Source organism: Rhinopithecus roxellana, chromosome 10, assembly GCF_007565055.1.
Source record: "Rhinopithecus roxellana isolate Shanxi Qingling chromosome 10, ASM756505v1, whole genome shotgun sequence".
In the NCBI taxonomy this organism is placed as follows: domain Eukaryota; kingdom Metazoa; phylum Chordata; class Mammalia; order Primates; family Cercopithecidae; genus Rhinopithecus; species Rhinopithecus roxellana.
Window position 1 is genome coordinate 81,880,809 of NC_044558.1, and position 26,797 is coordinate 81,907,605.

Here is a 26,797-nt window from a genome sequence, read left to right on the forward strand (position 1 = left end):
GTCTCTAATAAAAATACAAAAAGTAGCCCAGACTACAAAAAAGAAACAGATAAAATTAACTTAATAATATATTTCACTGAACCTAACATATCCAACATAATATCATTGCAACAGGCAATCAGTGTAAAAATTATGAATGAGCTATTCCACATTCTTTGTTTCACAGTAAGTCCTCAAAAACTGGTGGCTATTTAACAGTTACAGCACATCTCAATTAAGACCGATCCCCTTTCAACTGTCCAGACGTGGCTCGTGGCTGTGGTACCCAATAGTGCAGGCGGGACAAATGTGGTCTGACCATGAGAGTATGGAGGGCTGGGTTATGCAGGGATGACACAGTGAGACACAGCAGCTTCCCTGAGGGACTCGCACTCTCAGAGGGAGGAGACAGGTAAAGAGATCATGTGACCATAAAGGGGTAAACACTGAAATAGATCTGTCACGGGAACCCAGGGAGGGCAGGTGGCTTAGGCTGGGTGTCAGGAAGACTTGCAGAGAGAATGCGCTGAACCGGAAACACACATAAAAGTTTGTACAGGCAGCCAGGCGCAGTGGCTCACGCCCGTAATCCCAGCACTTCGGGGGGCTGAGGCGGGTGGATCACCTGAGGTCAGGAGTTTTAGACCAGCCTGACGAACATGGAGAAACCCCGTCTCTATTAAAAGAAAAAAAAAAAAAGAGTTTGTACAGGTAAGAGGGGCTACTGGAGAACTGTAGGTGGAAGACCGAGGGGGCGGATGAATAAGGGAACACTGTGGTGCAAGGGAGAAGGTGGCAGGTGTGAATGGGACAAGGCCAGAGAAAGCAGCTCAGGAGAGGATGCAGGAATTCAAGAGAGGGGTGATGCACTTAGGGATAATATACCTGGAGACAATGGAAAACATGTAAGAAATGCTAAAGAAGTAAACATCAGCAGGGCCCATTGTTTATAACTCTTCAGGATATTACAGGTTTCTGTACTTATTTTCCTCTCTTTTTTTTTTTTTTTGAGACAGAGTCTCGCTCTGCCGCCCAGGCTGGAGTGCGGTGGCCGGATCTCAGCTCACTGCAAGCTCCGCCTCCCGGGTTTATGCCATTCTCCTGCCTCAGCCTCCCGAGTAGCTGGGACTACAGGCGCCTGCCACCTCGCCCGGCTAGTTTTTTTTGTATTTTTTAGTAGAGACGGGGTTTCACCGTGTTAGCCAGGATGGTCTCGATCTCCTGACCTCGTGATCCACCCGTCTCGGCCTCCCAAAGTGCTGGGATTACAGGCTTGAGCCACCGCGCCCAGCTATTTTCCTCTTTGAAGAAGAAATGTTACACAACATTTCGGCCTCCTAACTCAGAATTCAGTGACAGTAATGCTTTGGGTTTCTCACGGATCATTTATCAGATAAAAGTTTCATTCTGCTGAATTTTACTTTTACACGTTAGAAAACCATGCAGCAACTATTTGTTTAAACCCCACATAACAGTTAACTTTAACAACACAATAGGTGAAGTATCTAAAGAACAGCTAACCATCTGTTGTGTGCTGTAACATAGCAGAAGGTCAATGATACGTCAGTGGTATCCGGAACAAGGTCCACATCACAGACCACGTTACAGGGGTAAGGGTCTGACCCTCAGTGTTATCAAACCCATGTGACACAAGCAAGGCACTCTATTAATCAATTGATTTTTTTTTTTTTTTGAGATAGGGTCTCACTCTGTTGCCCAGGCTGAAGTGTGCAGTGGCACAATCACAGCTCACTGCAGCCTCAACCTCGCAGCGCTCAAGTGATCCTCCCACCTCAGCCTCCCAAGTAGCTGGGACCACAGGTGTGCACCATCATGCTCAGCTAACGTTCATATTTTCTGTAAAGACGGGGTCTCACTATGCTGTCCATGCTGGTCTCAAACTCCTGGGCTCTCCCACCTTGGCCTCCCAAAGTGCTGGAGTGATCCTCCCACCTTGGCCTCCCAAAGTGCTGGAATTACAGGCATAGTGCAGGAGCCACCACCCCCAGCCACGAGGCACTTCAGAACAGGGTTTTACTGTGTGTTACACAAATAGATGTTTGTGTGTTGATTTATGCTTTCTACATTGTTCACTGGCTTCGTTGCTACTTGATATGACACATACCTCCTATCTGTGCTTCTATTCTTTTCCTAGTTTTAATCGCTGGCTGGCTGGGTAAAAACTTTTTCATGCGTTCATGGGGTCAGAAGAGACAACTCAATCACTCATACACAAAGATGCTCAATTTTCTAGGTTTGGTATTCTAAAATATTACCTAAATATACTCAAGCATATTTTCCGTTTTTTTTTTTTTTTTTTTTTTTTTTTTTGAGACAGGGTCTTGCTCTGTCGACCAGGCTGGAGTACATGGAGCAAAATTGGCTCACTGCAACCTCCACCTCCTGGGCTCAAGCAATCCCCCAACCTCAACCTCCCTCGTAGCTAGGGCTACAGGCACCCACTGCCACACACAGCTAATTGTCGTATTTGTTTGTAGAGACAGGGTTTCGCCACATTGCTCAGGCTGGTGTTGAACTCCTAGGCTCAAGTGGTCTGCGCGCGTTGGCCTCTAAAAGTGTTGGGATTACGGCTGGGCGTGGTGGCTCAAGCCTGTAATCCCAGCACTTTGGGAGGCCGAGACGGGCGGATCACAAGGTCAGGAGATCGAGACCATCCTGGCTAACACAGTGAAACCCCGTCTCTACTAAAAAATACAAAAAACTAGCCAGGCGAGGTGGCGGGCGCCTGTAGTCCCAGCTACTCGGGAGGCTGAGGCAGGAGAATGGTGTGAACCCGGGAGGTGGAGCTTGCAGTGAGCCAGGATCCGGCCACTACACTCCAGCCTGGGCGACAGAGCGAGACTCCGTCTTTAAAAAAAAAAAAAAAAAAAAAAAAAATGTTGGGATTACAGGCATGAGCCACCACCCAGCCTCAAGCATATTTCTCAAAGGAAAAAGTCAGTGCTTTGAATAGTACAGCTATCATGAATCCCTCCTGTTGTGTTGGGTTTTTTGTTGTTGTTTTTTTTTTTTTTTCCGTCATTGAATACTTCTTTTTGGCTTTGTTTTGAATTTTAAACCACAGAAAAATTTAAAACTTTTAAGTAGGTAACACATTTGCAAGGTTCCAAAAAATCAAAAGCATATTTAAAAAGTCCTCACTGTCAGCCCTTTCCTGTTCCCACATCACCCTCCAACTTGGTAGAACATGATTAGCTTCTCCAACATCCTTCCAGAATTTCTTTATGCAAATGTTCTCATTTCTGCCTCCTTTATGCAAAAGATAGCACACTGCAGGCAGCCATCTGCAGTTGCTTTTTTCACTTCATTCATCTTGGAGGCCTTTCCATGCAAGTACACTGAGGGCACAGTAGTCTGCTGAAGGGAGCTGTCAAAACTCGTCTTATCATCCTAAACTTCCGGAAGCACAAGGAGGACCACAGTTAGGGATGTAATAAGAGAAGTGGCAGTAAAGGAGTCTCCAGTGAACAGACTTTTGCTACTCAAGTCTGGAACGTTTCTCCCTCCATGCCATGTGGCCATAAAGGCAAGAGATGTCAGAGTTTGCTGCAGGGGACAGGGGACATGGTGGTAGCACTCATGACAGCAGAGCCCTCTGGGCACATCTAGTTGAAAGCTCTTTTGGTTTAAGAATACTAACATCGGCCGGGCGCGGTGGCTCAAGCCTGTAATCCCAGCACTTTGGGAGGCCGAGGCGGGCGGATCACGAGGTCAGGAGATCGATACCATCCTGGCTAACACGGTGAAACCCCGTCTCTACTAAAAATACAAAAAATTAGCCGGGCGAGGTGGCGGGCGCCTGTAGTCCCAGCTACTCAGGAGGCTGAGGCAGGAGAATGGTGCAAACCCGGGAGGCGGAGCTTGCAGTGAGCTGAGATCCGGCCACTGCACTCCAGCCTGGGCGACAGAGCGAGACTCCGTCTCAGAAAAGAAAAAAAAAGAAAAAAAGAATACTAACATCATGTGAGACGGAGATTAACACAAAACCATTTTCTCACGTCCAGAGATTCATGTACATGGGCATAATGATCTTTGCCGTAGCATTAAAAGCTGGGAACAGGCCAGGTGCAGTGGCTCCTGCCTGTAATCTCAGCACTTCAGGAGGCCGTGGCGGGACGATCACCTGGGCCCAGGAGTTCAAAACCAGCCTGGCTAACATAGTGAGACCCTGTCTCTGCAAAAAATGTAAAAACTAGCCAGGTGTGGTGGTGCACGCCGGTAGCCCCAGCTACTATGGAGGCTGTGGCAGGAGGATCGCCTGAACCAGTAAGGCTGCAGTGAGCCAGGATCGTGCCCTTGCACTCTAGCTCCAGTCTGGGTGACACAGTGAGACCTTGTCTAAAAAAAATGAAAATAAAAAAAAACTTAAAAAAAAAAAAGCTGGCAATGATGTAAACTTCATCAGCCTCAAACTCCTATGCTCAAGCGATCCTCCCACCTCAGCCTCCCTAGTAGCTAGGACTACAGGCGGGCACCACCATACCCAGCTAACTTTTTAAATTTTTTTATAGAGAGAGTATCTGCTATGTTGCCCAGGTTGGTCTTGAACTCCTGGGCTCAAGAAATTCCTCCGCCTTGGCCTCCCAAAGCACTGGGATAACAGGCTGGGAGCCACTGTGTCTGGCTACCCTTCCTTTCTTCTTCTTAAGATGCAGTCATGAGAATCAACGCATGCGTCAACACGGTGGCTCATGCCTGTAATCCCAGCACTTTGGGAGGCCAAGGTGGGCAGATCACAAGATCAGGAGATCGAGACCATCCCAGCCAACATCCTGAAACCCCATCTCTACTAAAAGTACAAAAATTAGCTGGGCGTGGTGGCACACACCGGTAGTCCCAGCTACTCAGGAGACTGAGGCAGGAGAATCGCTTGAGCCCAGGAGGTGGAGATTGCAGTGAGCCGAGATCACAACACTGCACTCCAGCCTGGCGACAGAGTGAGACTCCATCTCCAAAACAAACAAACAAACAAACAAAAAGAATCAATGTACATAAACAAATTTCACCTTCTCCCAAAAAGGATTCAAAGTAGCTTACAAAGAAGCAAATAGTAGAGCAAGATCAAATAAATGGTACATAAAATAGTACAAAATGAAAATTTTTAAAAGAAAAATAAGTTTAGGAAGGCAAGACAGACTCAAGTGAAGTATACTTTACAAATTACATGGCATTTACTTATAATCAAACAGGTAAGCTTGACACAAATTTTTCTTTTTTTTTTTTTGAGACAGGGTCTTGCTGTGTCGCCCTAGCTGGAATGCAGTGGCGTGATCACAGCTCACTGTAGCATCAACCTCCCAGGCTCAAGCCATCCTCCTACCTCTTCCTCCTAAGTAGCTGGGACCAACAGGAAAGTTTTCACAGTCAAAGATTTCACTTGCCTGAGGCATTATGGGTCAGAGAAGAGTTGGCATAAATTTCCACTTGAATGAGTAGATGTGCTAAACAGGGTGAATTACGAGATGCTGAAACCAGAAGGGTCTGGAGGATGCAGGGGGACTCTGAGAAGGAATCTGTGTCATTGGAGGAACACCAGTCCAGACCTCTCTTCCACCTTACTGTCACTTCCAACACCTTCTGAAAGGAAAAGATTGCTGTATTTTTAAAGTGATTCAAAACAGGGTCTATAAGAATACATAATGGAAAACACAATAAAAGCACACATCGGCCTCTGTTCATTTTATAAAAGGGAAATGTATACAAAGATGACACAGTTATCTTCAGTTCCACCCCATAAACCTATGGTAACATGCAAGCCCTGATTCCTACTCCTTAACATAAAAGCAAACAACTTTGGGATACTTAGAAAAAGCTAAACACAAATCTGATAAATAAACTCAGCTTACTGTGTACCTTTTTTTTTTTTTTTTTGAGACGGAGTCTCGCTCTGTCACCCAGGCTGGAGTGCAGTGGCCGGATCTCAGCTCACTGCCAGCTCCGCCTCCCGGGTTTACGCCATTCTCCTGCCTCAGCCTCCCGAGTAGCTGGGATTACAGGCGCCCGCCACCTCGCCCAGCTAGTTTTTTTTTTTTTTTTTGTATTTTTTTAGTAGAGACGGGGTTTCACCGTGTTCGCCAGGATGGTCTCGATCTCCTGACCTCGTGATCCGCCCGTCTCGGCCTCCCAAAGTGCTGGGATTACAGGCTTGAGCCACCGCGCCCGGCCCCTTTTTAGTTTCTTTATCATCCTATCAGTGGAAGAGTAAATACACAAAAGTCAATGAAAACAATCCTCAGTTTATCCCAGAATGACTTTAGACATGTACATGTTCATTCCTGGGGTACAAGCAGAGTTTGTCTTTCTCATCCTTTTATCTCCAGAATTGATGTTGCATATACTAGGTACCCAATAAACACTTACTAAATAGAAGATGCTTAATCTCTCCAGGTTTGAGTATCCTTATACACAAGCTCAGAGTTGGGCAAGATCAGTGGTTATGAAGCTTTTTTTTTTTTTTTTTTTTTTTTGAGAAGGAGTCTCGCTCTGTCACCCAGGCTGGAGTGCAGTGGCCAGATCTCAGCTCACTGCAAACTCCGCCTCCCGGGTTTACGCCATTCTCCTGCCTCAGCCTCCCGAGTAGCTGGGACTACAAGCTCCCGCCACCTCGCCCGGCTAGTTTTTTGTATTTTTTTTAGTAGAGACGGGGTTTCACCGTGTTAGCCAGGATGGTCTCGATCTCCTGACCTCGTGATCCGCCCGCCTCGGCCTCCCAAAGTGCTGGGATTACAGGCTTGAGCCACCTTGCCCGGCCGCTTTTTTTTTTTTTTTTTTTTGAGACGGAGTCTTGCTTGTCACCCAGGCTGGAGTGCAGTGGTGTGATCTCAGCTCACTGCAACCTCTGCTTCCCAGGTTCAAGTGATTCTCCTGCCTCCGCCTCCGCCTCCAAAGTAGCTGGGATGACAGGCACCCGCCATCACGCCCAGCTAATTTTTGTATTTTTAGTAGAGACCGGTTTCACCATGTTGGCCAGACTGGCCTTGAACTCCTGATCTCAGATGATTCGCCCTCCTCAGCCTCCCAAAGTGCTAGGATTACAGGCATGAGCCACCGTGCCTGGCCAGCTTTCTTTCTTTCTTTTTTTTTTTTTAAGAGACAGGGTCTTCCTCTGTTGCCCAGGCTGGATGAAGTGCAGTGGTACCATCATAGCTCTCTGCAGTCCTGAACTCCTGGGCTCAAATAATCCTCCTGCCTCAGCACCCCCACCCCACTCCAAGTACCTGGGACTATAGGTGTGTGCCATCACACCCACCTAATTTTTTTTTTTTTTTTTTTTTTTTTTTTGAGACGGAGTCTCACTCTGTCGCCCAGGCTGGAGTGCAGTGGCCGGATCTCAGCTCACTGCAAGCTCCGCCTCCCGGGTCCACGCCATTCTCCTGCCTCAGCCTCCCAAGTAGCTGGGACTACAGGCGCCCGCCATCTCGCCCGGCTAATTTTTTGTATTTTTTAAGTGGAGACGGGGTTTCACTGTGTTAGCCAGGATGGTCTCGACCTCCTGACCTTGTGATCCGCCCGCCTCGGCCTCCCAAAGTGCTGGGATTACAGGCCCACCTAATTTTTTAAAAATTGTTTTGTAGAGACAGGGTCTCGCTATGTTACAGGCTGGTCTGGAACTCCTGGGCTCAAGCAATCCTCCCGCCTCAACCTCCCAAAGTGCTATGAGTACAGGCTGGAGCCACAATGCCTGGCACAAAGCTTTTTTGAATCATTGACCCATTTGATGATCTGAAGGAAACTGATGACCCTCTCATCAGAAAAATACACATACAAACAGAACTTTACACAGTTTCACAGAGTTCACAGGCCCCCTAAAATGCACCCAAGGACTCCTAACCCCAGGGTAAGGAACTGTGGGCTGGGTGTCTACCAGATCCAACAGCCCACAATTTCATGATTGTTCAGAGCATGGAGAAAGGTATGCCTTGTCAAATAAAGAGAGCAGTGCAGAAACCCTAGCTGGGGGCCTCTTCACAGGCTACAGAGAAGGTTTACTTCTGCCTTACCGCACCAGGGGTCACAGTCACACTCCAGTCTTCCGTCTCATTGTTCAGCACTCCACACGTCGGAACTGGCAATATTCCTAAGGAAGAGAAGACCAGCACGCAAAGGCAGCTGGAGTCAGACTGCCTAGGATAGACTCACATTACAGCCTAAGATTGGGCCCTTTACAAGCTGCTTGATACTGGGACAGTGACAACCTCTCTGAACTTGTTTCTTCACTGGTCAAAGGGGATGAAAAGATATTACTGTTCTTACCAGGAAAATGGGATGATGCACGATGTTAGTTCAATGAATGCTAGCCATTATTATTTCAAGCTTTCTTCGAACCTGTCCGTCTGTCCTCTTTGGCCTACAGCAGCGCCCCGATCCTTTTCTCCCCATGCGACTTTACAGAAAACAGAGGCAGGGGGCCCAAAGAATGCCACCTCGCCAGGCTCTCTGGGAGGTCTGGATCCAGTCCAACCCCCACCCTCCCCAAAATAAGGGCTGGACTTTACCCGCCTCGTCCTGCAGCACGGCCAGGGACACGGTCACGCCCTCGGTGTCTCCGACCAGGGATGCGCTGACCGCAGGGCCGGACATTCGGATAAAAGGAGGGATGAAAACTAGGCGGGAAGGAAAGGGGATAAGGAGGGATTAGCAGTGGAAGAGTCACCGCCTAAGGTGTGTGTGGCGGCTTGCTTTGGCGGTCTCGACTCCCGAAGCTCCCGGGGGAGTCCAAGTCTAGCCCTTTTAACGCCCAGTCCCCTTAGCCCCGGCCCACCGAGGTCCCTGCAGCGCCGTACACACCCAGGTCCCCCCACACCAGCCTCAGGACGCCCTGCAGAAGGAGAAGCCTCGAAAGAAGAGCAGCCGGAGACTGGAAGCCCATGCTTTAGACCTCGCGGGCCGGGCACAGCAGAACCGCGCCCGCCTTAGAACTCGAGAAGGACTCAGACACGAAATCGCGGCAGCCACGGCCCCACCGCCGCCATCTTGTCAAGCGAACGCCCGGAGCTATGGCAACCACCAATCGGCGGCCGGCCAGGCGGAGTGCCGTGCTGTGATTGGATCAGCGGCAAGAGCGGGCACCCCGGCCCCGCCCACAAGGCCTTGCATTTTTGCTGCTTGACTCGTGGGGAAAGTGAGGGCGGAAAAACTACCTATCCGGTGCTCCACTTAGTACCTGGGTGTACGAAACAATCTGTGCACCCATCCCCCGTGACACGCAATTTACCTCTATAACAACCTGTACATGGACCCCTGGGCCTAAAATAAAAGTTGAAAAAATCAAAATTAAAAAGGTCCTGAAAAGCAGGGGTGGGCCGGGCGCGGTGGCTCAAGCCTGTAATCCCAGCACTTTGGGAGGCCGAGACGGGCGGATCACGAGGTCAGGAGATCAAGACCATCATGGCTAACATGGTGAAACCCCGTCTCTACTAAAAATACAAAAAACTAGCCGGGCGACCTGGTGGGCGCCTGTAGTCCCAGCTACTCTGGAGGCTGAGGCAGGAGAATGGCGTGAACCCGGGAGGCGGAGCTTGCAGTGAGCTGAGATCCGGCCACTGCACTCCAGCCCGGGCGACAGAGCAAGACTCCGTCTCAAAAAAAAAAAAAAAAAAAAAAAGCAGGGGTGGGTTTCCAGCTCAAAAACTGGAGTTTTCCCCTACCCTGGAATTAATCCAACAACAGCCAAGAGCGAGCCTATAGACACTGGCTTCTAAATAAAAAGGGTGGAATTTGCTCCTTAATAAACTTGATTTTTATAGGGATTTTTAGGGGGTGAGTACAAAAAGGGGATGGGGCTGCAGCGCTGTTTTTATTATTATTATCTTTACTATCATTTATTATGCATTATTTATATTTTATGTTTTTATAAAATATATATATACAAAATATATATACTTTGTCTTATATATATATCTCAAATATACATACTTGATACATATAAAATATATATAGGCCGGGTGCGGTGGCTCCTGCCTGTAATCCCAGCACTTTGGGAGGCCGAGGCGGGCGGATCACAAGGTCAGGAGTTTGAGACCAGCCTGACCAACATGGTGAAACACTGTCTCTAGGAAAAATACAAAAAATTAGCTGGGCGTGTCGGCACGCGCCTATAAGCCCAACTACTCAGGAGGCTGAGGCAGAAGAATCGCTTGAATCTAGGAGGCGGAGGTTGCAGTGAGCCGTTTTCTCACCACTGCACTCAAGCGTGAGCCACAGAGCCAGACTCCGTCTCAAAAATATATATATAATATTTATTTATTTATGTATCTTATAAAATAAATATGTATTTATATTTTATCTTATAAATATGTATTTACATTTTATATAAATATAAACATATATTTTGCCGGGCACGGTGGCTCAAGCCTGTAATCCCAGCACTTTGGGAGGCCGAGACGGGCGGATCACGAGGTCAGGAGATCGAGTCCATCCTGGCTAACACGGTGAAACCCCGTCTCTACTAAAAAATACAAAAAACTAGCCGGGCGAGGTGGCGGGCGCCTGTAGTCCCAGCTACGTGGGAGGCTGAGGCAGGAGAATGGCGTGAACCCAGGAGGCGGAGCTTGCAGTGAGCTGAGATCTGGCCTCTGCACTCCAGCCTGGGCGACAGAGCGAGACTCTGTCTCAAAAAAAAAAAAAAAAAAAAAAAAAAAAAAAAACCATATATTTTATAAATTTTATACTTTATAATTTTATAAAATTTATATTTTTATAATTATTATCATTTATCATTTATTACCACTATTTTTTTATTATCATTCTCCTAGGTTTCTGAAGGATTTTCTCCCACGCACAGAGCTCTCAGCTCTCTGAAAGCAGATCCAATCACAGAACACACAAGAGGTTCTGCCCAACAATAGGACAGATGTGAAAGAATCAAAATTCTGTCTGGAAAAAAATTGTTTTTCTTCTTTCAGTAGCCTCAGAACATTTCAAGCATTGTCACGGCTTGGGGGCTGAGAGTGCAGGTTCTGAGGTCAGGCTCCCTAGCGTGGGATTCCGCCTTCCCTCCACAGATATTCTTAGCTGTTAAGTGACTTTGGGCAAGTCGACCTCTCTAAGCTTCAGCTTCCTCATCTAGAAAAAAGGGATGATGATAATCCTTCCCTGGGGATTGTGTGAGCATGAAATGAGGTAACATGTCTAATGAGGTTAAGCCAATGGCTGGCACAGAGTAAGCACTCAGTTAATGATCACTTACTTGTTCAGTATCAGAGGGCTGGTGTGGCCTTTAGCTGGGACAGTTATGGTGTTCAGCTTTGTGACTGACTAACCATAAATGCCAAATCAATGTTTGCCATTATTACTTTTTATTTATTTATTTTTATTTGTTTTTTTTGAGACAGGATCTCACTCTGTCACCCAGGCTGGAATGGTACAGTGGCACAATCATAGCTCACTGCATCCTCAAACTTCTGGGCTCAGCTGATCCTCCCACCTCAGCCTCCCAAGTACCTAGGAATACGCCACGACACCCGGCTAATTTTTGTATTTTTTGTAGAGATGCGGTTTCACTATGTTGCCCAGGCTGGTCTCAAACTCCTGGGCTCAAGTGATTCTCCTGCCTTGACCTCCAAAAGTGCTGGGATTACAGGTGTGGGCCACCGCACTCAGCCCCATTATTACTCTTTTTTTTTTTTTTTTTTTTTGAGATGGAGTCTCGCTCTGTTGCCCAGGCTGGAGTGCAGTGGCATGATCTCAGCTCACTGCAAGCTCTGCCTCTCGGGTTCACGCCATTCTCCTCCCTCAGCCTCCCAAGTAGCTGGGACTACAGGTGCCCACCACACGCCCGGCTAATTTTTTGTATTTTTAGTAGAGACGGGGTTTCACCGTGTTAGCCAGGATGGTCTCGATCTCCTGACCTCGTGATCCGCCCGCCTCGGCCTGAGCCGAGGCGTGAGCCACCGCCCATTATTACTCTTGATGTTCGGTTACATATTCATTGATCAGCAAATCTAACATGGTGAAAGGATTCTGAAAGTTGAGGCTTTATAAGGGCCTGACACTGGGCATTACCTTTTTCTTACACTCCTTGAAAAATTGTGGGTGGCTACAGTTGTAACATGAGCATGAAACTTTCCCCTGTACCTCAGCTCCTCTCTGGAAGACGCAAAATATGTACCTCTCTTGACATCTTGGAATAAAGCCTAGGAGAACGTTACTAGGAGGAAGCTGTCAAACACTTAAATATTTCTGTTATTCCCCATCTGTCTTTGGGGGGAATTAATCTGCAAATTAAGTTGGCATGGCCAAGTGGTAAAATTTTGAGATAAATCCTCCCAAAAGAAAACATTTCTGGGCCAGGCTTGGTGGCTCACACCTGTAATCCCTGCACTTTGGGTGGTGAAGGCAGATGGATCACTTGGGGCCAGGAGTTCAAGACCAGCCTGGGGTTGGCCGGGCGCGGTGGCTCAAGCCTGTAATCCCAGCACTTTGGGAGGCCGGGACGGGTGGATCACGAGGTCAGGAGATCAAGACCATCCTGGCTAATATGGTGAAACCCCGTCTCTACTAAAAAATACAAAAAACTAGCCAGGCGAGGTGGCGGGTGTCTGTAGTCCCAGCTACTCGGGAGGCTGAGGCAGGAGAATGGCATAAACCCGGGAGGCGGAGCTTGCAGTGAGCTGAGATCCGGCCACTGCACTCCAGCCTGGGTGACAGAGTGAGACTCCATCCATCTCAAAAAAAGATAGAAAACACCTGAGGCTGGTCATCAGCAGCTTCCCGATGAGATCTCAGGAGTTGGGCAAGCAGGCTCATGCACACATAGTAAGAGGCAAGATGGCAGAGTTTAACTGGTATATAACCTTCCTCTGGAAACACTGGACTGGTAAAGGAAAATGCCTCAAATGAGCATGCGCCAAACTTCAGTGAACACATTGCACATGCGGCCCCTCCCAAGTGCTGGCAGGCCACTGACATGCAGACAGCCCACCCCAAGGAAAAATCAAGGGAGAGCACAAACCTCAGAACCATGCTAATGTACAGAAACCCCAAGTGAAGGGTCAGACCAGGCACTTGAATCTCTCGAGTCACCCGCTTGGCCCTCTTCCAAGTGTACTTTACTTCCTTTCGTTCCTGCTCTAAAACATTTTAATAAACATTTACCCCTGCTCTAAACTTTGCCTTGGTCTCTCACTCTGCCTTATGCCACTTGGCCAAATTCTTTCCTCCGAAGAGGTAAGAATCGAGTCGCTGCAGACCTGTACAGACTCGCACTGCTAACAGTGATCCAAGGAATTCTCCAAGATCTCACCCAAGATCACCAAGATGGTACCTCTACAAATATGTAAACTATTCATATCTTGAGTAGTAGACTTAAAGGCAAACTTATCAAAAATAATAGCTACAGCTTTTTAAGACATAGTATAATAAGATACAAATACTGTAGAAACAATAAAAAGTTAAAAATCAGAGGGATGAAGTTAAAGTATAAAGTATTAGTTTTCTCTGCTTGTTTTTGCAATCAGAGTTGTCATCAGTTTAAAATAATGGGTTATAAGATGGTATTTGCAAGCCTCGTGCTAAACTCATATCAAAAAGCCTACAACAGATACACAAAAATATAAAGCAAGAAATTAAAACATACCGTCAGAGAAAATCACTTTCATAAAAAGGAAGATGGAAAGAAGGGAGGAAGGGAAGATCAGAAGACAACAAAATGGCAGTAGTAAGTCCTTACTTATCAATAACATTGAATGTAAATGGACTAAACTCTCCAATCAAAAGACATAGAGTGGCTGAATAGATACACACACACAAAAAAGACCTAATGATTAGCTGCCTATAAGAAACTCTTCACCTATAAAGACACACATAGACTAAAAATAAAGGGATGGAAAAAGATATTCTAATGGAAACCAAAAAAGAGCACAAGTAGCTATATACTTTTATCAGATAAAATAGATTTTAAGACTGGGTGTGGTGGCTCACACCTGTAATCTCAGCACTTTGGGAGAATGAGGCGGGCAGATCACGAGGTCAGGAGTTTGAGACCAGCCTGGCCAATATGGTGAAACCCCGTCTCTACTAAAAATACAAAAAAAAAAATTTAGCTGGGTGTGGTGGTGCACGCCTATAGTCCCAGCTACTCGGGAGGCTGAGGCAGCAGAATGGCATGAACCCAGGAGGCAGAACTTGCAGTGAGCTGAGATTACGCCACTGCACTTGAGCCTGGGCGACAGAGTGAGACTCTGTCTCAAAAAAAAAAAAAAATTAGCCAGGTATGGTAGCACATGCCTGTAATCCCAGCTACTCGGGAGACTGAGGTGGGAGAATCACTAGAACCTGGGAGGTGGAGGTTGCAATGAGCCGAGATCATGCCACTGCACACCAACCTAGGTGACAGAAGTGAGATTCTGTCTCAAAAAAAAAAAAAAAGGAAAAAAAAAAGATTACAAGAACAGCTATAAAAAGTGGTAAAGAAGGTCATTATATAATGATAAAGGGCTCAGCAAGAGAATGTAACTAGTGTAAACATATGTGCACCCAATACTGAAGCACTCAGATATATAAAGCAAATATTATTAGGGCTAAAGAGACAGACCCCAGTACAATAACAGTTGGAGACTTCAACCTCTCACTTTCAGCATTGGACAGATTATCCAGACAGAAAATCAACAAGGAAATGTGAGACCTAATTTGCACTATAGACCAAATGGACCTAATAGATATTTATGGCACATTTCATCTAACGGCTATAGAATACACATTCTTCTAAGCACATGAATCATTGTCAAGAATAGATCATATGTTAGGTCACAAAACAAGTCTTTACAAAAAAAAAAAAAAAAAATTCAGACCAAGCATCTTTTTTTTTTTTCTTGAGATGGAGTCTCACTCTTGTCCCCTAAGCTGGAGTCCAATGGCGTGATCTTGGCTCACTGCAACTTCTGCCTCCCGGGTTCAAGTGATTCTCCTGCCTCAGCCTCCTGAGTAGCTAGGATTACAGGTGTGCACCACCACACCCAGCTAATTTTTATATTTTTTAGTAGAGACAGGGTTTCACCATGTTAGGCAGGCTGGTCTTGAACTCCTAACCTTAGGTGATCCACCCACATCGGTTTCCCAAAGTGCAGGGATTACAGGCATGAGCCACCACACCCAGCCCCAGATCAAGCATCTTCTCTGATCACAATGGAATAAAACCAGAAATCAATAACAAGAGGAACTTTGGAAAGTATACAAACACAAGGAAATTAAACAGTATGCTGCTGAATGATCAGTGGATCAATGAAGAAATTAAGAGGTTTTGTTTTGTTTTGTTTTGTTTTTCTTGAGACAGAGTCTTGCTCTGTCACCAGGCTAGAGTGCAGTGGAGCAATCTCAGCTCACTGCAACCTCCGCCTCCCAGGTTCAAACAATTCTCCTGCCTCAGCCTCCCAAGTAGCTGGGCCTACAGGTGCATGCCACCACGCCCAGCTATTTTTTTGTATTTCTACTAGAGACAGTGTTTCACTATGTTGGCCAGGATGGTATCATTCTTTTGACCTCGTAATCCGCCCACCTCGACCTCCCAAAGTGTTGGGATTACAAGTGTGAGCCACTGGGCCCAGCCATTAAGAAGGAAAATTTAAAAACTCCTTGAAACATACGAAAATGGAAAAACAACATACCAAAACCTATGGAATACAGGAAAAGCAGTACTAAGAGGAGACCTTAGAACAATAAGTACCTTTATCAAAAAAGTAGAAAAACTTCAAATAAACAACCAAATGATGCTTCTTGAAGAACTAGAAAAGTAAGAGCAAACCAAACCCAAAGTTAGTATTAGAAAAGAAATAGGCCGGGCGCGGTGGCTCAAGCCTGTAATCCCTGCACTTTGGGAGGCCGAGACGGGCGGATTACAAGGTCAGGAGATCGAGACCATCCTGGCTAACACGGTGAAACCCCGTCTCTACTAAAAAATACAAAAAACTAGCCGGGCGAGGTGGCGGGCGCCTGTAGTCCCAGCTACTCGGGAGGCTGAGGCAGGAGAATGGTGGGAACCTGGGAGGTGGAGCTTGCAGTGAGCTGAGATCCGGCCACTGCACTCCAGCCTGGGCGACAGAGCGAGACTCCGTCTCAAAAAAAAAAAAAAAAGAAAAGAAATAATACAGTGGTTCACGCCTATAATCCTAGCACTTCGGGAGGCTGAGGCAGGTGGATCACCTGAGGTCAGGAGTTCATAACCAACCTGGCCAACATGGTGAAACCCCATCTCTAATAAAAATACAAAAATTAGCCAGGCATGGTGGCGCATGCCTTTACTTCCAGCTACTTGGGAGGCTGAGGCAGGAGAATCGCTTGAACCTGGGAGGCGGAGGTTGCAGTGAGCTGGGATTGTACCACTGCACTCCAGCCTCGGCAACAGAGCAAGACTCCGTCTCAAAAAGAAAAGAAATAATAAAGAGCAAGAGCAGAAATAAATGAAATTGCAATTTAAAAAATTCAGAAGATCAACAAAATGAAAAGCTGATTTTTTGAAAAGAACAAAATTGACAAACCTTTAGCCAGACTAAGAAAAAAAGACCCAAATAAGTAAAATCAGAGATGAAAAAGACCTTACAACTGATATCACAGAAATTCAAAGGATCGTTAGAGACTACTATGAGCAACTATATGCCAATAAATTGGAAAACCAGCTGGGCGCGGTGGCTCATGCCTGTAATCCTGACACTTTGGGAGGCTGAGGCAGTGGACGCTTGAGGTCAGGAGTTCAGGACCAGCCTGGCGAACTTCGCCAACATGGCGAAACTCTGTCTCTACTAAAAATACAAAAATTAGCTGGGCATAGTGGTGCATGCTTGTACTCCCAGCTACTTGGGAGGCTGAGGTGGGAGGACCACTTTGAACCCGGGAAGCAGAGGTTATAGTGAGCAGAGATCGTGCCACTGTACTCCAGCCTGGGTAACAGAGTAAGACTCCATCTCAAAGAAAAGAACAAAAAAACAAAAACAAAAACAAAAAAAACTACAGGCTAATGTCTCCAATGAACATTGATGCAAAATCCTCAACAAAATACCAGCAAATAAAATTCAACAACACATTAAAAATATCATCAGGCAGGGCATGGTGGCTCACACCTGTAATCCCAGCACTTTGGGAGGCCGAGGTGGGTGGATCACTTGAGGTCAGAAGTTCGAGGCCATCCTGGCCAACATGGTGAAACCCCGTCTCTACTAATAATACAAAACAATTAGCCGGGCATGGGGGTGCACACCTGTAATCCCAGATACACAGGAGGCTGAGGCAGGGGAATCGCTTGAATCCAAGTGGTAGAGGTTGCAGTGAACCGTGATTAGGCCACTGCACTCCAGCCTGAGTGACAGAGTGAGATTCCGTCTCAGTAAAAAAAAAACAAAACAAAACAGGTACTTCAGCCAGGTGTGGTGGCTCACACCTGTAATCCCAGCACTTGTGGAGGCCAAGGCGGGTGGATCACCTGAGGTCAGGAGTTCAAGACCAGCCTGGCCAGCATGGTGAAACCCAGTCTCTATTAAAAATCCAAAAAATTAGCTGGGCATGGTGGCAGGCCCCTGTAATCCCAGCTACTTGGGAGGCTTAGGCAGGAAAATAGCTTGAACCCAGGAGGCAGAGGTTGCAGTGAGCTGTTATCACACCATTGCACTCCAGCCTGGGCAACAAGAGCGAAACTCTGTCCCAAAAAAAAAAAAAATCATTCATCATGACCCAGTAGGATTAATTCCAGGGATGCAAGGATGGTTCAACAGGATGTTTCAACATAGGCAAATCAATCAATGTGATACATCATGTCAACCAAAGGAAGAACAAAAGTCATCTGATCATTTCAATGGATGCTCAAAAAGCATTTGATAAAATTCAACATCCTTTCATGATAAAAAAAAAAACCCTCAAAAAAATGGGTATAGAAGGAACATACTTCAACACACACACAAAAAAGCCACATATAACAGATCCACAGCTAGTATCATACTGAACAAGGAAAAAATGGAAAACCTTTCCTCTGAAATCTGGAACACGATAAAGATGCCCACTTTCACCACTGGTATTCAACATAGTGCTGAAAGTCCTAGCTAGAGCAATCAATCATGAGAAAGAGATAAAAGGTATTCAAATTAAAAAGGAAAAAGTAAAATTATCCTTGTTTGCAGAAGATACAATCTTATATCTGAAAAAACCTAGATGCCATCAAAAATCTATTAGAACTGATAAAATTAGTAAAGTGGCAGGATACAAAATAAACATACAAAAACCATTTGCATTTATTTATTTAGAGACAGGGTCTCACTCTGTCATCCAGGCTGGAGTTCAGAAGCATGATCATGGCTCATTGTAACCTGCACCTCTTGGGCTCAAGTGATCCTCCCACCTTAGCCACCAGAGTAGCTGGGACTACAGGCATGCACCACCACACCTGGCTAATTTTTATGTTTTTTGCAGAGACAGGGTTTTGCCATGCTGCCCAGGCTGGTCTTGAACTCCTAGGCTTAAGTGATCCTCCCGCTTCAGCCTCCCAAAGTGTTGGGATTAGAGGCGTGAGCCACTGCACACAGACCAAGATTTGAAATTAAAGTTCTTCAGAGTTGAATAAAAAATTGTCTGGCATTTGACCAAATGCAGTTTAAAAGCACACATTTGAAGAAGAGTTGAATGAGCATGAGATAAATAATGAATGAAAGGAAATAATTCAACCAAATATGAAAATCAAACTATTTTATTGTAAAAATTTATATAAAATAACTCATAAGGGCAACAGTTAAAAACAAGTTAAACAGAACTAACCAAATATATAAGACATTTCAAATAAAAAATAATAAAAGTCTTGCTAGCTTGCTTGAAAGTGTATCTTTTAGATATATAACACTTTATATCCTAGACTTAAAATTGTGATTTCCATTACACTTAATTAGTATATGAAATATTAAGTACTATTTTTAAAAGACAGGTTCTCAAACTCAAGGATTAACAAATATTTGCAAAGTGAGCACCAAAGTCTTTGTATATTTGTTAACAAAAACACAAATCCAGAATACAAAATCTATCGGAAATTATCTAAGCAAGTATCAAATTATTTAAATATGACTCCGCCTGTATAAAGAGAAAATTAAAATCTTAGTTACACACAAAGTTTTGCACACAATGGGTTTTGTCAGTACACATTTTTTTTTTTTTTTTTTGAGAAGGAGTTTCGTTCTCATTGCCCAGGATAGAGTGCAATGGCGTGATCTTGATCTTGGCTCACTGCAACCTCTGCCTCCTGGGTTCAAGCGATTCTCCCGCCTCAGCCTGTAGCTGGGATTACAGGCGCCTGCCACCACACCCAGCTAATTTTTGTATTTTTAATAGAGACAGGGTTTCACCATGTTGGGCAGGATGGTCTCAAACTCCTGACTTCAGGTGATCTGCCCGCCTTGGCCTCTCAAAGTGCTGGGATTACAGGCGTGAGCCAAGGCGCCTGGCCATAAGTACACTTTTTTGTTTGTTTGTTTGTTTTGAGATGGAGTCTCACTCTGTGGCCCAGGCTGGAGTGCAGTAGCCCGATCTCGGCTCACTGCAACCTCTGCCTCCCAGGTTCAAGTGATTCTCCTGCCTCAGCCTCTTGAGTAGCTGGGATTACAGGCACATGTCACCACGCCTGGCTAATTTTTGTATTTTTAGTAGAGAAGGGGTTTCATCACGTTGGTCAGGCTGGTTTTTTTTTTTTTTTTTTTTTTTTTTTTTTGGTTGAGAAGGAGTCTCCTTGTGTCGCCTAGGCTGGAGTGCAGTGGCACAATCTTGGCTCTCTGCAAGCTCCCCCTCCCGGGTTCACGCCATTCTCCTGCCTCAGCCTCCCAAGTAGCTGGGACTACAGGCACCCACCACTACGCCCAGCTGATTTTTTTGTATTTTTAGTAGAGACGGGGTTTCATCGCGTTAGCCAGGATGGTCTCAGTCTCCTGACCTCCTGATCTGCCTGCCTCCGCCTCCCAGCTGGGATTACAGGTGTGAGCCACAGCGCCCAGCCTTTCTTTTTTGATACAAAGTCTTGCTCTGTCACCCAGGCTGGAGTACAGAGGCACTATCTTGGCTCACTGCAACCTCTGCCTCCCGGGTTCAAACAATTCTCCTGCCTCAGCCTCCCGAGTAGCTGGAACTACAGGTGACCACTACCTCGCCTGGCTAATTTTTGTATTTTTAGTAGAGACAGAGGTTCACCATACTGGCCAGACTGGTCTCGAACACCTGACCTTATGATCTGCCCGCCTCGGCCTCCCAAAGTGCTGGGATTACAGGGGTGAGCTACCACGCCCGGCCTCGTCAGTAAACATTTAAAAAAAAAAAAAAAAAAAAACTCAGCTACCATTCCTTAAAGTCTTTGTACAAATATGTGCTAGAAACTAAAAGGACTTTTAATAATTTCAAGATTACATAGAAAAATACATTTTTTGTTGTTGAAATTACAAATAGTTTTGCTTTTGAACTTATAAACATTTTCGGGATTCAGTCCAAAGTTTCTAGAAAACAGTTTCTATAAATATACTTAAACTTTTAGTAGAGATGGGGTCTTCTCATTTTGTTGCCCAGGCTGCTCTCGAACTCCCGGGCTCAAGCAATCCTCTGGCCTCAGCCTCCCAAAGTGCTGGGATTACAGGTGCAGTTTCAATATTAATGTGGATTTTTTTCCTCCATTAGAAAAGGAAAGAATTCTATCTGAAAACCATACTTAACAGAGTCCATTTTCCCCAGTAAGTTCTCCCTCAAAACCAGTCATAAGCTTTCACATATAAGCTCTTCCCACAACTATTTTGAAGAAAATTTGCTACTTCACATGTTCTCCTTACTCATTTAAAATGAGATTTTGTAGTTATTTGGTGACAAACTATTGTTTAGATGACTTTGTCCAAATATGTACTGATATCAGACAAAAAGTAAATATCTGCAAATATCTGAGGCTATCTCAATTTAAACAATAAGAATTTTATTTACATGACTATTGCAGGTAACTGTTGATTCAAATAAGACGTTCTATGTTGATTAATGCCATTACTCTACAAATAGTCCTTTTACAAAGCTACGTTCAAATTTCCCATGCCATGCATTTCACAACAAGGACCTGGATTCAGGTAGTAGGTTAGAAAGCCTATAATCAATCATGACAAGCTGACTTTGACTAACGGTCATCCCATTTAAAAGATGAAAGCCACAAACATGTGCTTTCTTGCCCCTTTCTTGACAGCAACCAGTGATAGAATATTTTAGGATATACTGCATAGAATGGCTCCCTCAAACAAATCAGTCCTCCGGAAGCACAGGATAAAAAGGATGTTTGGGAAATATTTTCTGTAAGGTCACTACATTAAAAATTATCCTATATCTATCTTTATTTTTTTCAGTCTTCCCAACAAAGAATCTGCTATGTAATTTCTATTAACAGTTCTAAAAGATGGGGAAAGTATTTTATCCTCAGGCAGACACTTTCAGTTTCTTTTTCTTGGCTTTCAGTACTGGAGGCAGAGAAATCTTAAAGGCTGTCCTGAAATTACAGAGAGGAAAACATTTTTTAATATTCTAGAGCTGTGAAGTATTAGCCACCCACACAACCTCAAAGATACTTACTCGCACGTAGTGCAAATGGGGCTGAAATTGCAGAATACTGTAAATTAAAAAAAAAAAAAGAAACAATGGAGTGGCTGAAAAACAACACAGTTGAGAAACTGTTTTCCTGCCCCCCAACATAGAAAAAAAAGAAAAACTAGGTACATGAACTTACTTGACAAACACACAGAACAGACATAACCAATTTCAATGAGATTTCGATGACAGAAGCAAGCAGCCCTGTAGTCAACATGAACTGGGGGTGGGAGGATTAACTGAGATCTCTGATCTTGATCGGGAAGAAAGACCCACTGTAAAACAAACAAACAAACAAAAGAAACTTTTATTTAAAACATGGGAAAAAAATAACGTGAAGCCCCACCCTTCCAGGCCTTGGAACTCCAACACCTGCATTTATTGCTTTCTCCCAAGTACTAGCACCAGCCATCCTGCTTCCATTCCTTTCCCAGGACACAGAGGTCATCCTTCCCTACAGGCATCAGGGTCACCACTGCTGTCTCCTTACCAGCAAATACTGCAGAAGGGAGGGCATCTGAGGCACCTTCAGGTACAGTCCTCCCGTGATGTCACAAGCCTGCAAGACACAGAGGGCTTGCTGCTAAACTCACACTTACCTAGGGTTTCCAGAGGAATGGGATTCTCACCAACAATGCCTCAGGTCTACAAAATCAGAGGAGGATATGACACCGCAAATTATTATTATTATTATTATTATTTATTTTTATTATTTTGACAGAGTCTTGCTCTGTTGCCCAGGCACAATCTTGGCTAACTCCAACCTCTGCTTCCGCGTTCAAGCGATTCTCCTGCCTTAGCCTCCCGAGTAGCTGGAATTACAGGCATGCGCCACCACGCCCAGCTAATTTTTGTATTTTTAGTAGAGACGGGGTTTCGCCAGTCACATGGTAATTCTATGTTTAACTTTTCCAGGAAGTTCTGAACTGTTTCCTGAAGTGGCTATACCATTTTACATTTCCAGCAGCAATGTAGGAGGGATCCAACTTCTCTATATCCTCACCAACATTTATTATTAGCTGACTTTTGGATTACAGCTGTCCTAGTGGAGTGAAGTATTAGCTCATTGTGGTTTTGATTTGCACTTCCCTGGTCGGTAACGATATTAAGCATCTTTTCATGTGCTTCTTGGCCATTTGCAGATCTTTGGAAAAATATCTGTTCAAATCCTTGACCCACTTTGAAGTGAGTTATTTGTCTTATTTTTGAATTTTAAGAGTTCTTTATATAATCAGAATACTAGTCCCTTTATCAGATACATCATTTGCAAATATCTCTCCCAGTTGTCTTTTTACCTTGGAAGCACAAAAATTTTTAATTTTTATGAGATTTGTTTTCATTGTATTTTGTTAATTTTATTATGTAAAAAGAAACTGTGAGATGGCTTTATTCTGTTCTCTTTAAGAAATAACACTTTTTTGTCTAGGTGCAGTGGCTCATGCCTGTAATCCCATCACTTTGGGAGGCCAAGGCTTCAGGACTGTTTGAGCCCAGGAATTCAAGACCAGCCTGAGCAACATAGTGAAACCCTGTCTCTACAACAAATTTAAAAAATTAGGCTGGGCGAGGTGGCTCATCCCTGTAATCTCAGCACTTTGGGAGGTCAAAGCAGGCAGATCACTTGAGGTTAGCAGTTCGACACCAGCCTAGCCAACAGGGTAAAACCCTGTCTCTACTAAAAATACAAAAATTAGCTGGGCGTAGTGGCGGGTACCTGTAATCCCAGCTGCTTGGGAGGCTAAGGCAGGAGAATCGCTGGAACCCAGGAGTTGGGGTTTCAGTGAGCCAAGACCACACCATTGCACTCCAGCCTGGGCAACAAGAGCGAAACTCCGTCTCAAAAAATTACAAAATTAGCCAGGCATTGTAGTGCATGCCAGTGATCCCAGATACTCAGGAGACTGAGTTGGAGGATCACTTGAGCTGGGGAGGATGCGGCTGCAGTGAGCCATGATCACGCCACTGCATTCCAGCCGGGGCAAGGGCAAGACCCTGTCTCAAAATAAAATAAAATAAAAATAACACTCTTTTGAATTTGGTCCTCTTTTTCTAAGCTTTTGCTATCTTCAGAGTGTTCCAAAGACACAAAACACTCGCGCTCTCCTGGTTGCTGACACTAAGGTTCCCTGTCCATGTTCATGGTTTTTCCCAACAATCACTCATCTATTCATTTGATAAACACAGCTTTCTCGCTTTGACACGGCAGTGCTTCCGTTTACACTGAAAACCCTAGCTCTGATCCTAGGACCCTGAGGCTCCTCTGATAGTCCCGTCCTGGTTCAGTTGGCCTGTTCGATTCATTTACACATTTAACAACTGTTTTAGAGCACTGTGCAGGGTTACAGCAATAAACATCATGGAGTCCATCCTCGTGAAGTTAACATTCTAGTGGAGAAGGCAGAGAGTAAATCAGACAAGTAAATGCAAAAATGATGTTATAGGTTATGATCATTTCTATGAAGAAAAATAAAGTAGGCTAAGGGGAGAGGGAGTAACACTAACAATGGTGGTCAGGGAAGGCTTCTCTGAGGAGGTGACACAGAAGTAGAGACCTGAAGGCAGGCAGGGAGTAGGCCATGCAAATACCTGCGGGAAGAGCTTGCAAGCAGAGAGAACAGCAAGTGCGTCGCCCCTCTGGCCGAAGCAGGCCTGTTTCAGACAATAGCAACGGGGCAGGGCAGTGGGGCCAGACTGAACAGGGAGAGTGTGGAAGATACCGGGCAAAAGCTTCCCAGAAGCCTCAGCAAGCAGCATCTGGAAGGCCCTGGCAGGCCCTGACTCTGGGTTTTAGTCGACATGTGATAATAGGCCATGGGGGGGTTTTAAGCAAGTGAGTAACAGGTTCTAATTTATATTAGGTTGGTGCAAAAGTAATTGCGGTGTTTACTGTTAAAAAAAAAAGGCAAAAACCGCAATTACTTTTGCACCAACCTTGTATTTTAAAACTTCATTCTAACAGCTGTTCTGAGAACCAACTTTCAACATTTATTTATTTTTTTAAAAAAAGGGAGACAGGGTTTCCCTGGAGTGCAGTAACATGATCATAGCTGACTGCAGCTTCGAACTCCTGAGCTCAGCCAGGATATATATACATGCATATATACATACATATATATATATATATATATTTTTTTTTTTTTTTAGATAGAGTCTTGCTCTGTCGCCCAAGCTGGAGTGCAGTGGTGCAATCTCAGCTCATGTAAGCTCTGCCTCCTGGGTTCACGTCATTCTCCTGCCTCAGCCTCCCGAGTAGCTGGGACTACAGGCGCCTGCCACCATGCCCGGTTAATTTTTTGTATTTTTAGTAGAGGTGAGGTTTCACCGTGTTAGCCAGGATGGTCTCGATCTCCTGACTTTGTGATCCACCCGCCTCAGCCTCCCAAAGTGCTGAGATTACAGGTGTGAGCCACCATGCCGGACCTCAGCCAGGATATATTTTAAAGGTGGAATCAACAGGATTTGCTCATGTTTATGAAAGGAGGGAAGAGAAGAGACAAGGAAGAGTGAGGTTTTTGCCTGAGCTGCTGAGTCAACTGCACTGCCACTTAGGGAGATGGGGCAGGAAGAGGCTGAGAGGACCAACCAAGAGCTCTCTGGTTTGGACACATGATGCTGAAGATGTCTGCCAGACATCCAAGAGGAGGTACTACATACACGGCTGATTCTGCAAGTCTGGAACTCAGGACAGTCTGGGACTGGACTAGAGAAATGAATGTGAGGGCCAAGGAGGTAGAGCTGGTATGTGAATTCATGGCAGACACAAGATCATCTTGGAGTTAACAGACAATGTGTAGACTGAAATGTGTTGCTAGGAAATGAATTCAAACTTTTTGAATTTTTACTACTGAAATACAATACTTACAAGAGTCTGTATACATAATGTGTAAGTATGGTTTAAATAATTGAATGAACATCATATACCTATGATCAAGCTGAAGAAACAGTAGAGTTTCAGAACCTTTGAAGCCTGTGAATTTTCCCATTGGACCTCGCTCTCCCCATCCTTCAACCCCAGCAGTAACCTAAATTCAGGGTTTGTCACAGTTTTGTGCTTGTAACTGATCCTTTAGGAAACAACATTTGTGGCCAAAAAACATCTAACAAAAACTCAGTAATTTCTTCAGACTTACTTTAGGGTTTTGTTTCCTTTGGGTTAAAGTAAAATTCAGTTTTTGTCTTTTTCATTAAAAAGCAACGTCTGACAGTGCTGCCCAGCGGAAATAGAATGCAGGCAATATGTAATTTCACATGTTCCAGCAGCTCCACACGCAAGGGGGAAATAAATGATAAAATCACGTTCAATAACATACTGTACTTAACCCAATATACCCAAAGCACTTTCATTTTAAATTGTAATCACTATAAAAATCACTAATTGTCATAATCACCCACACAAAGCATGGTTTTAAAACATACCTGTTGGAGGAGCCCTGAGTCGGAATCTAAAACGCAGGCATCAATCAAAATATTCTGAAAGAAACGTTTTGAAAGTATTACAGAAATAACAGTAATGATTACCCTATACTGAGAACCTACTACATGCCATACTCTATGCTTAAAATAGCTCACTCAATACGCAACGTGACTCTCAACGGCAGATATTTGCATTTGGCAGCTGAAGCACCCAGGACATGGCTGGGCTGTGGTCACAGAGCCAGCGGGTGGGAAAGCTCTCACCCTACTTGGCCTGTCTCCGAAGTTCAGGCTCTTTTCACTACATCATGCTGCCACTCCACAACAGAGAACATTATGCATGGCTACAGCAGCATTTTATGTTAAAACTGAAGTTTTGTTTTGTTTTTTTGAGGCGGAGTCTAGCTCTGTTGCCCAGGCTGGAGGGCTGTGGTGCGATCTCCACTCGCTGCAAGCTCCGCCTCCCGGGTTCACATCATTCTCCTGCCTCAGCCTCCCGAGTAGCTGGGACTACAGGCGCCCGCCACCTCACCCGGCTACTTTTTGTATTTTTAGTAGAGACGGGGTTTTACCATGTTAGCCAGGATGGTCTCAATCTCCTGAGCTTGTGATCCGCCCGCCTCGGCCTCCCAAAGTGCTGGGATTACAGGCATGAGCCACCTCGCCCGGCTAACACTGAAGTTTTAAGAAGGGTTTCTTTTTTTATAAATACATCAAAGAAGAAAATGTATTATACTACATCTGTACATTTCAACTCTTTGCAAAGTAAAAATATTGAATCTTTATAGATTTCACCACAGCAAAAAGATAAAGAAATTGAGGC

The 26,797-nt window shown here is 44.9% G+C and overlaps 2 protein-coding genes across 4 annotated transcripts in view; both read right to left on the reverse strand.

Annotated features, from left to right (window-relative positions):
• TCTN2 (tectonic family member 2) overlaps nt 1-8,998 on the reverse strand; it is a 39,181-nt gene extending 30,183 nt beyond the window's left edge. The window contains exons 1-4 of one of the 2 annotated variants that reach the window (XM_030939480.1): nt 8,788-8,998; nt 8,496-8,603; nt 8,001-8,077; nt 5,382-5,577 (exon numbers count right to left, since the gene is read on the reverse strand). In XM_030939480.1, coding sequence (XP_030795340.1) covers nt 5,382-5,577; nt 8,001-8,077; nt 8,496-8,603; nt 8,788-8,869 — 463 coding nt within the window. In that variant the 5' untranslated portion in view covers nt 8,870-8,998. The remainder of the gene's footprint in view (nt 1-5,381; nt 5,578-8,000; nt 8,078-8,495; nt 8,604-8,787) is intronic. The other variant, XM_030939481.1, reaches the window with a different exon arrangement.
• Nucleotides 8,999-20,887: 11,889 nt separating this feature from the next.
• GTF2H3 (general transcription factor IIH subunit 3) overlaps nt 20,888-26,797 on the reverse strand; it is a 28,182-nt gene continuing 22,272 nt past the window's right edge. For both annotated transcript variants that reach the window (XM_010368400.2, XM_010368401.2), the window contains 5 exons: nt 25,978-26,031; nt 22,052-22,120; nt 21,701-21,836; nt 21,547-21,583; nt 20,888-21,463 (listed from right to left, as the gene is read on the reverse strand). In XM_010368400.2, the coding sequence (XP_010366702.2) occupies nt 21,394-21,463; nt 21,547-21,583; nt 21,701-21,836; nt 22,052-22,120; nt 25,978-26,031 (366 nt within the window). In that variant the 3' untranslated portion in view covers nt 20,888-21,393. The remainder of the gene's footprint in view (nt 21,464-21,546; nt 21,584-21,700; nt 21,837-22,051; nt 22,121-25,977; nt 26,032-26,797) is intronic.